Source organism: Myxocyprinus asiaticus, chromosome 42 (assembly GCF_019703515.2).
Source record: "Myxocyprinus asiaticus isolate MX2 ecotype Aquarium Trade chromosome 42, UBuf_Myxa_2, whole genome shotgun sequence".
NCBI lineage: Eukaryota > Metazoa > Chordata > Actinopteri > Cypriniformes > Catostomidae > Myxocyprinus > Myxocyprinus asiaticus.
The window spans coordinates 13419873-13430206 of record NC_059385.1 but is presented as its reverse complement, the minus strand read 5'-3'; the positions used below and the strand labels follow the sequence as shown (position 1 = coordinate 13430206).

The following is a 10334-nucleotide window of genomic DNA, read 5'->3' as shown; positions in this document are numbered from 1 at the left end:
TCTCTGCAATGTACATGTTTTCATTGTATTCCGTTTGCCAGTCTGTGTGGAGAGAACAGTGTGTGATATGTGGAAAAGGGAGAAGATTGTTTCTAAACTGTTAATAAAGTCCCTGTTTTTTTACCAAAAAAAAAAAAAAAAAAAACTTCTCTGCACATTGTGTAATCTGTTCATTGCTCTTTTGCTTGAATGAATGTGCCTTTACATCAATGAAACAGCTTTCGCACTAGTTAGCACTAGGTGTCCTCCCATTTATTTATAAGGATTATGTAAACCATCAAATTTAGTGGAATTCCACAAATAGGTACTTTAATTGTTAATGAGGTACATAATTCTGTAATAAGTACAAATCTGAGTTAACTGAGCCAGTGCCTTAAACTACAACAAAAATGCAAAACATTGTTTAACAAGAACATTGTATAGAAAACCCAAAATGCAGAAGAAATCCACCATTATTTGCATTAATATGTATTCATAATATTCAAAAATGTAGTAAAATAATGAACCTTTGCATGCCAAAAATAGACAAATTTTTTTTATTTTTTTTATTGAAAGGTACAGATTTATTTCTAAAAGGTCTGCTTTGTGCATGATTATATGAGATGAACGAAAAGAAATATTTTAAAATCTCTTTTGGTTTCATCTTATTGTCATTGTCTACAGGTCTCATTCATGCTCTCTAAACCCTCAACTCTTCAAACAGACATCAAGCCTTCGTGTTGCTTCAATTAGCCATTTTTGTTGTTTTTGTTAACTCTAGGTAAAGCTGTCTAGATTTTTTTTAGGGGCCACCGGGTTTCAATATCCTCTCTATTATGAGAAAAGCTCTCACAACATGCTAGCAAACTGTCTGGAATTGTATATCTGTTTCTGAGAGACATTAGTGGAATAGGAATGCTTTGTTTTTACTGGACTTCTCCCAGTGGATCCTGTAGACAAGCACAGCTAGCATGACCATGCACAACAGACCAAATACCCCTGCTGCCACGGAAACACCCACCACTGCCTCTTCCTGTTTCAGATCCTGATACACTGCACAGATATACAGAGAAGTACATGAAATTCAAAGTGAGCCATGAACAATGCACAGATTCAATACTGACAAATGGTTTTGCTTTCTAACTTGGTAGGTTTGAAATATAACTAGTATAAAAGAACATGAGCTTCCGATGAGCATGTGAGATGAGATAAAGTGGCCCCAAAAGTATTTGGACGCCTAAGCCATAATTAATGTATAAATGTCTTTGCATTACACAACAAAATTTCAAACCAATTGGTCTTTATTAAAGATAGTTTACCCAAAAATGAAAATTCTCTCATTATTTACTCACCCTGATGATATTCCAAGTGTGTATGACTTTCGTTCTTCACCAGAACACATTTGAAGAAAAATTTTAAAATATCTTAGCTCAGTAGGTCCTTAAAATGCAAATGAATGGAGATTTCTCTTTGAAGCTCCAAAAATCCCAGACAGTCAGCATAAATGTCATCGATACGACTCCAGTGGTTAAAATAATGTCTTCTAAAGCGATACGATCATTTTTGGTGCGGAAAAGATCAATATTTAAGTACTTTTTAACTATAATCCAACGTGAGGGTAAGCTTCACGAGAGGGTGGAGTCCAAGCAGTCTCTTGTGTGACGTATTCGCGTTGCCATGATACAGGGGTAATCTCACGTTCTCCACTTGGTTGAGACATCCAGGATAAGCACACAAATGCACCATTGTGAGTAAAGAAACACATAAATACAGAGTAAATAATGAGAGAAATTTCTTAATAGGTCCTCGTGGTTGCACGGTTACTCACCTTAATCCAGGTGGCGGAGGACAAGTCTCAGTTGCCTCCGCTTCTGAGACAGTCAATCCATGCATTTTATCACGTGGCTCGCTTTGCATTACTCAGCAGAGACTCGCAGCATGTGGAGGCTAATGCTACTCTCCGCGATCCAAGCACAACTTACCACGCACCCCATTGAGAGCAAGAACCCCTAAGCGCGACCACGAGGAGGTTACCCCATGTGACTCTACCCTCCCTAGCAACCAGGCCAATTTGGTTGCTTAGGAGACCTGACTGGAGTCACTTAGCACGCCCTGGATTCAAACTCGCAACTCCAGGGGTGGTAGTCAGCGTCGATACTCTCACTGAGCTACCCAGGCCCCAATTATATAATGGATGCAGTTCTTTTTTATTTAATTTACTTTAACTTCTGTTAATAAATAACTTACCTGTAAATAATTAAAAAATTATGAATTTGGAATTTTGGGTAAGTGTATAATTTTTTGTTTTTGCTAGGTTTGAAAAGGTATCCATTCCTCTATCAGTGAACAGTTGGTGATATCTTTTCAGACCTCTATCTGCCCAAAACTCAAATGTATTATCTAATCCAGGGGTCGGCAACCTATGGCACTATATGAATTCACTTACACCTTGATATACCAGCTGTTTTATATTTATTTATCACATTAATAATTTGTTTGCAGCAGTCCTCTTGAGCTCTCATAGCAGCCGCTGTTTCTTCTTGTTTAATTGCTTCATCATTTTACAGTTATCCTTGTACTGTGTAAATCATGTTTTAAGACTTCATGATTTCATGCATTTTACATTTTTTATATTTTTAAAACAATGTCTTGTGCACAGTTTAAATGAATTTAAATTCTTATTTTCATAATCATCAGCTTTCAGCAGAGAGGTAAATCCCGCTGAGTCTCTCGCGAGAAGTGAATTGCGTTCTCTCACATGATTGGTTGTGTGCTGCAAACGTCACTTATTCATGTGCACGAGCATATAATCTAATCTTAAAGTCAGGATTGAAGCCTGAGTTGACAGAGAAAGTTGATGAGCTGCATCATGGTACCAATTAAGCCTGATTGGATTGGTTTGAATTTGTCAACCTGAAACCCTAAGTTCATTCAGTGACCTTCATGGTACAGGCCTCTGCATTGCTGAGCAAATTGCTCAAAAAGTAATCCACTATAAATTACCAATTATGTGTAATTAATCATTACTTTACTTCAGATTACTTTACTGATTACTTAATGGAAAAGTAATTACATTACTAATTACTTTCAAGTTACTTCATAGAAAAGTTTTTGTTTTTCTCAACGAATTCAAATGTCAAAACTTCTTGTTCACTGTCTCACTCAGCACAGCCGTGACTCTTTATGGGGCCCTTCAGCTGTCACAGAAACAAGGACGTATTCTATTCTAAATAAATTATTTTATTTTAAAAATATGTGTAACCCAAGTAATGTCTTTGAGAGTTGACTTAAAAAGTAATTAGATTACAGTAACTAATTACTATGCAATCATATTACACCCAACACTGAACACCTATGTGAACTTGAACTAACTTCAAACATTCATTAAAAATCTCCAGACACCATTTAGTTAAAAGTAATTGCAAAAGTGAATGTTCTGAGAAAATGTCTAGCAACATTTGTTTGCAGATGTCACTTGGTTTGATATTGTTGTCATCTAATGCAATGACAAATTACACACACACAACTGTATATTGTTTTATTGTAAAGTTTGTAATAGTATCTGATCCCTAATCCAGATTTCCTTGCTAGTTTAATACATTATAGAATATATATGCATACCTGCAGAAACAGGTGCAGTTGGTTTTCCTACAACGATTAGAAAAAGATGGAAAGAAGGAAAGTTCAAACTCACAGTCACAGTATTATTTTAAAAGTCAGATACAACATAAATATGCACATTATAGTAGAACATCTAGAACATTATGGTCATGTTTACTTGTTCATGCAACATATGGCAGAGCTGGTTGCTGTCTTACCACTGTCCACTTTTGTGAAAATTGGTCCAGAGGTGACCGTGGCAACATCACTCACTGAGGTTCCTTGAGCCGATTGGACATCTCTCCTCCTCCTCACAGAACTTGTGCAATTCTGATGAAAGTGCCATAAAATGCACCTGAATACTGTTAGTTGCTGGACTGAGTCAGTGGAACATCTTGTCATAGTGGGGTTTTCATTTGAGGCCCTATTGGACATTATATATTGAGTTTTTTTTTTCTATAAACCTACAATATACCAACACACACTCACGGTGAAATCGTCAGGATTCATACGACTTTTCTAAATTTGGCTAATTCGTATGATATCGTGCGACTGCACTCGTTTGAATTCCTTCGATTTTCACTACAGCCAATGACGGCGCTGGACATCGTTTCCACCTAATACATGACAATTACTTGCTTCTGTCACACACAACAGCTTCCTATCATGTTTACACACTCTGCTGATTGATTAATTTTAGATAAGAGGTTTGGGTAAGGGCATAATATTAATAAGTATGTCCTTAAGCCTTGTGCACGAAACTTGCGCTTACTTCCGCATTTGACATCTGGGAATTTGCACGTGATGAAGTCGTACCAGTTTATGTGAACAACATCGTGCGAGACCATACAAAATAGCCAACTCGTAAATGATGTACGAATTTTCATGAGATTGGGTTGAATATACTGTATGTTTACAATTGAAACTTATGATCTTCATTTACAGCTTAATATAGCCTAATCTATTTATTTCAGGAGGAATTCTACATCTTGCATTATAGTCTTCAGGTAGCTTGTCTAAGGGGTAAGGTGTATTCATACCTGGTGTAAGGATCTACAGAAAGAGGTCTCGCAGAGTCTGGTAGCACAGTGAATGTAAAATGTCGACACTGTCCTGTTCTTATGCTCTATGAAGCGAAAAGCCTCAAACGAGAAGCGTGCCACCTGTTGTTCTCCATTCACACCCATTACGGTTTGTGGATCTTGAGTGCATCTGAGAAAGACAGAGAATGAGAGCTTGAATCACTCGATTCAAATTTCGATAGGAATAATTTGGTGGAATCCATTTTAGTTTACAGTTAGACTGTAGATCAGTTAAAAATTAGTCAAAATGTTTTGATGCTGACTACCACCCTTGGAGTCGCGAGTTCGAATCCAGGGCGTGCTGAGTGACTCCAGCCAGGTCTCCTAAGCAACCAAATTGGCCCGGTTGCTAGGGAGGGTAGAGTCACATGGGGTAACCTCCTTGTGGTCACTATAATGTGTGGTTCTCGCTCTCGGTGGGGCACATGGTGAGTTGTGCATGGATGTCGCGGAGAATAGCGTGAAGCCTCCACACGCGCTACGTCTCCGCGGTAACACACTCAACAAGCCACATGATAAGATGCGCGGATTAACGGTCTCAGACGCAGAGGCAACTGAGATTCATCCTCCGCCACCCAGATTGAGTCGAGTCACTACGCCACCACGAGGAGCGCATTGGGAATTGGGCATTCCAAATTGGGGAGAAAAAATGAATAAATAAATAAAAAATTAGTCAAAATGTTTAAAGGAAAAAGAGTTTAGCCCTCTTTACACTTACCCAACAAACAGGTCAAAGGATGTGCTGCTGACTGGGTAAGGGCTAGTGGTTGCATAGCATCGATCCAACAGAACATTGAACCTTTATAAAACAAAATTTGTGCAACAAGTGCAAACTTGTGAAAACAATACGAGAGCACAAAAGCTCAATTTCTTCATTATATCATAACGGCTTCCAGTTAGCAAGTTACTCTACTTTAACCTGCGATCATTTCAGAAATGTTCTAGGTTTTCTTTCCAGATAACATGAGGGCCTTCGTTAAAATTCATACATTTTTATGGGTGGGGCCCTTCTTCCCTGGACCCAATGAGTAGGCTATACCATAGAGGATCTTAGTGGGACCCTCTCCGAACAGGGTCCAAGACTACTGTACAAACCCAGTCACTCCCCTACAACAATTGTCCCGGAAAACATAATGCTTTAAAGTTCAGAAAAGTACCTTTGTGTGAGATTAGTGGCTCGGACTTCCACAAAAATCCTGGTCTTCAGCATGAGACCGGTCGGAGGTACAAAGAGACGAGTTGTATATGTGATGTCCTTTGAGTCATGGCAGAAATCCATATAATGAACACTTCATTTAACAGCGATCAGTAACATTATACTGTATTTTAACACATGTCAGGGCAAAACTATGAGCCAAAGAAAGTGAACCCACCTCGAATAGCTGCATGCTGAGAGTGCTGATAAAACTACCATTATTGTCTTTAATTGCCAGATTCACTCCAGATCTGCTCCAATATACACAGAGTGACAACAGTTTGTGTTTGCGTGTTAATAATAGTTAGATCATCAGCTCATTTAGATTACACACATTTCAGGAGACTGGGGCTAGTTGTCACAAGGTCTGAAACTCACAAGTTATCACATGTTTTAAATGTAGTAAATTTATTCATTACAATTTATGTTGGCCAAAACAATAGTTTGTTGTAATTTTGCTTACTGCAGCTATTTATATCTTTTAAATGTTTTGCTGTTTCAATATTGCTAAAAGACCCAATAGACTGTTTCATGGTAGGTTCCCTTGTGACAACTTACAAAAGGTCACAGAAGTTCAATAAATAAATATTTGGGCTATAATGGTGGAAATGTTAACTTTTTGTAGCAAAGACTTTCACTGGGGTAAAAAGTATGACAACTAGCCCCAATCTCCCCTCTATGGTGATGGCACTCACACACTCATCTCTGTGTTGTTCACCAAGTATTGCAGTGGGTATCTACAGGAAAAGAGGTACATCATCTCCTGCCGGTAGGTGATGGTTCCAGCATTTGGGTCCAGAGAGCTGACCACCCCAGAGATGTTCACAGACTGCACGCTAGAGAAATCTGAGAACAGCCCTGATCCCACCTCCTGAGTGATCTGTTGAGTTGAATAAGTTCAATAGCTTATTATAAAGAAAGAAAGACTCATGAGCATTAGAGACACCTTTCAAATGTCTTTTTGAAATGATAGAATTGTAAGCAAGTTTTAACCCTAAAATAGCTTTTATATCCTGGGGCATACAAACATTTAAGAGGCTGGGGAGAGGAGCAATGAATGAGTCTATTTAGCATACCAAAAATCAAATGCAAAAAAATGAATCAATGTTAGCCTGGCAAATTCCACTCCATACACAAATAATTTATGTAAATAAAAGATATCACTACACCTGTTTTAGCTCATTTGCTTTGGTTGCCCACCAAGATTGATTTATTGTTTGTTTGCACTGAATGACTTATAGCAACTTTATACTTTTCTGACTGTCTTACAAAATATGTTCCAAATTGTTGTTTGAGGTATTCCAATGTTGTTGATTTTTTTATATTGTTATGTACTGTAAATCATAACAGATTAGGTAATGCTGTTTTGCTGTTATGCCCAAAAAGACTGGAAACTTTCACCAGTTGACATTAGACAAGCTCTAAACATTCGCATAAAAAAATCTTCTGAAGACATCTTTTTAAGGTAGCTTTTGATAAATATATATTTTAATAATTTAAGTAGTAGGTAACACTTTACAATAAGCTTCCATTTGTTAACATTATTAAAAACATTATCTAACAATGAACAATACTTTTACAGTATTTATAAATCTTTGTTAATTTTATTTCAATATATATTAATACACTTTTACAATATTTTTGTTAAATTAATTAATGCACTATGAAGTAACATGAACTAACAGTGAACAACTGAAAAGAACATTATCAAAGATTAAGAAATGCTGTAAAAACATATACTGTTAATTGCTTTTATACCTAATGCATTAACTAACGTTAACAAATGGGACCTTATTGTAAAGTGTTACCATTTAATATTATTTTATATTTTATATATGTAATTGTTTTTTTTGTTTTTATCAAAATTTTACACTTTTCTTATCCTCATTTTTTCTGTGGTATTATTAGGCTTTCTTCTTTCAAATATTTTGATCTCTTGCTTTAAAAATGATTTTTTATATCATTATTATATCTGCTGAAATGTTTTTTATCTAATACCTTCAACTTGTTGGAGCAGGCGGATATGGACGTTTCAGTGATGTAGAATTGGAATTTCAGGACAGGTGGACTGGTGATCCAGTCAGCCGTTCCTTTGCACTCGGGCTTGGAGAACAAACCATTAAGGGCCATTGTGAATTCATTATATCCACTGAAGTAGATGGGACACAGCAAAATTTGCAGATCCATCCTGTTTGTGCCACACACGACTGTGATATCAGAGTTGTCTGTAAAATAAATGAACAGTACAGCAACGGTCACGCTATCTTTCATGATGTTAATTGTTTGCATGTCTTATTATTAATCCATAAATCAATCAATTTGTAAGCTGGTATGACATTTAAAACCACATGAACCACAACTAAAAGAAGGACACATCTTTAAATTGAGCACCATCAACACCCCACATAAAAGAAAACAAACTCCTCAAATTGCTGGGTGGTCTTGGGATCCTTTGCTGTTTCCAAAGAAATGAAAGGTGAGATATAAGAGTGAAGAGAAAGAGAAAAGTAAGGATGCTTAAAGAGGAAGAGAAGATGGATACATGTATGTTGTGACTGACCTGGCTCTCTGAATGTTGGGTGGGTGAGGCAGGCATTCTGAGCTTCAGACTGGAGAATCAGGACAAGCTGATACACAAGGAGGGTCAGCCACATTATGCTCTGGCTGCAGGGGAAATCCCACACATCACACTATCACCTTGACATCGATTCACTCGAAAACACTTTTTAAAAGCAAAAACAGCTGTTTACTGTGTAAGAGCATGCAAATGCTTTCCTTTCTGCGTGTAGTTCTCACATGCAAGCGCTGAATGATTCTATTCAAGTTTTGGCAAAAAAAAAAAAAAAAAAAAAAAAAAAGAAAAAGCCATGCAGATGGACGGATGGACGGTCAGAAGGACGGACAGATGGGCAGATGGACAGACAGACAGACAGCCAGCCAGACAGACAGATAGAGAGATAGATAGATAGATAGATAGATAGATAGAATCTTTACTTGCAGGTGATAAATCAGTAACATTTTCTAATCCATTATTATAACCATTTAACATTAACATAAAAAAAATACGTTTAATTACAAATTTTACTGTTAAAGATCTAATTTGTGTAAAAGCCTATTGCATACAAAATGGACAAAATCGTAAGTTCATGCATACCTTTTATGAATTCACCTTCTCGTTCCTATAGCTTCAGTCACTTTCTCCGTGTTTATGGCTTAACTATATATACTGGCCCCTTTATAACAGTAGGTGTGAGGGAGGGCACCAGAAACAAAACAGGGGTTATGAGAAATAAGGGATGCCAAAAAAGGAACACGAGGAGCTCAGATCAGTGTAAATTCAGTATCAGGTAACATGGAATACTGGCATCATCTCACTAAAAAGGCTATTTCATGCAAACCTATTATATTAAAGTATTAATCACTGTGTATTAGGCTTCAATTAACTATTTTTGTAATGATGCATTATGCAACAAGAGAACAGATGGTCAAATTAACAATAAAGAACCAAATGGAACACATGGTCCATTAGACACATGATGCACTGACTGTTATGGTACACTGTATATAACTTATTTACTGGAGAGAAAAAAAAATCAGACTTAATAATAAAAGAACTTATAATTGAAAGATAAGTATAAGCACATTCTTTTTGTTAGTTCCAAAAGGAACATAAAGTCAAACTGAATTAATAATAATAATGAAGTAATTTGAGCACTGAAGTATATATTTTTTAAACTGAAGATAATGAGGAGCATCACAATATAGGATCTTAATCCAACAATACTACTGGTGTTAGTTATCCAATCTATTCATATCATTTTTCATAAGATACGCACGCACGCACGCACACGCACACACACGCATACTTTTTTGTGCAGCTGGTTTCAGATATGTCGTCTTCGTGAGAAAAGATGGTTTCCTCATCATTTTCTAGAAATAGATATCCCACCCTTTCAAACAAAGCCTGCCATCGTCAGTGTGTTATTTTAACAAAGACAACCCCTCTTAAAACTACATGAGACAGGAACAATACAGTACATGATCTTCTAAAACAGACAGTCCGTCTGGCTATCTGGTTCCTCTGCCACATTGTTTCATTTTTAATCTTCTGGATACTAGAACATTTTTATGGCTTTTGAAGTAACTTGGTTTGACTACACCTGTCTAGCTAGCCAACGATCTGCAATGGGAGATCTCTTGAGATTTCAACAGTTAAAATGTTCCTACTTATTTCATATAATGTAAGACATTCTGTAATGGCTCCCCTTAAGACAGTTCTTAAAATCTTCTAACATCTGCTCTGTGCACTGTAGTTACTATGTTACTAATGAAATTAAGTACTGGCACTCTAATATTGTCAGCTCCTATATGATAAAATTTCTTATGTTTTTCCTCATTTGTGAGTTGCTTTAAATGAAAGCATCTGCTAAATGAATAATTATGTATGTAATAAATGGCAGCTTAAACTGTGGGTCAAT

General features: G+C 36.7%; 1 protein-coding gene across 2 annotated transcripts; it reads right to left on the bottom strand.

Moving 5' to 3' along the window:
- Window position 1: 1 nt before the first annotated feature.
- Window positions 2-9056, bottom strand: si:ch73-261i21.5 (zona pellucida-like domain-containing protein 1). 2 transcript variants are annotated; one of them, XM_051684247.1, is made up of 12 exons: window positions 9011-9056; window positions 8417-8520; window positions 8278-8311; window positions 7855-8081; window positions 6552-6736; window positions 6035-6107; window positions 5819-5916; window positions 5380-5460; window positions 4620-4791; window positions 3798-3909; window positions 3601-3627; window positions 2-1032 (listed from the first exon to the last, which is right to left on the bottom strand). In XM_051684247.1, exons 2-12 carry the CDS (start codon window positions 8450-8452, stop codon window positions 881-883), a joined length of 1197 nt encoding a protein of 398 aa, XP_051540207.1. In that variant the 5' UTR covers window positions 8453-8520; window positions 9011-9056; the 3' UTR covers window positions 2-880. The 2 variants fall into 2 exon arrangements, with proteins under 2 accessions (XP_051540207.1, XP_051540206.1); XM_051684246.1 differs by lacking the exon at window positions 8278-8311.
- Between the last annotated feature and the right edge of the window lie 1278 nt (window positions 9057-10334).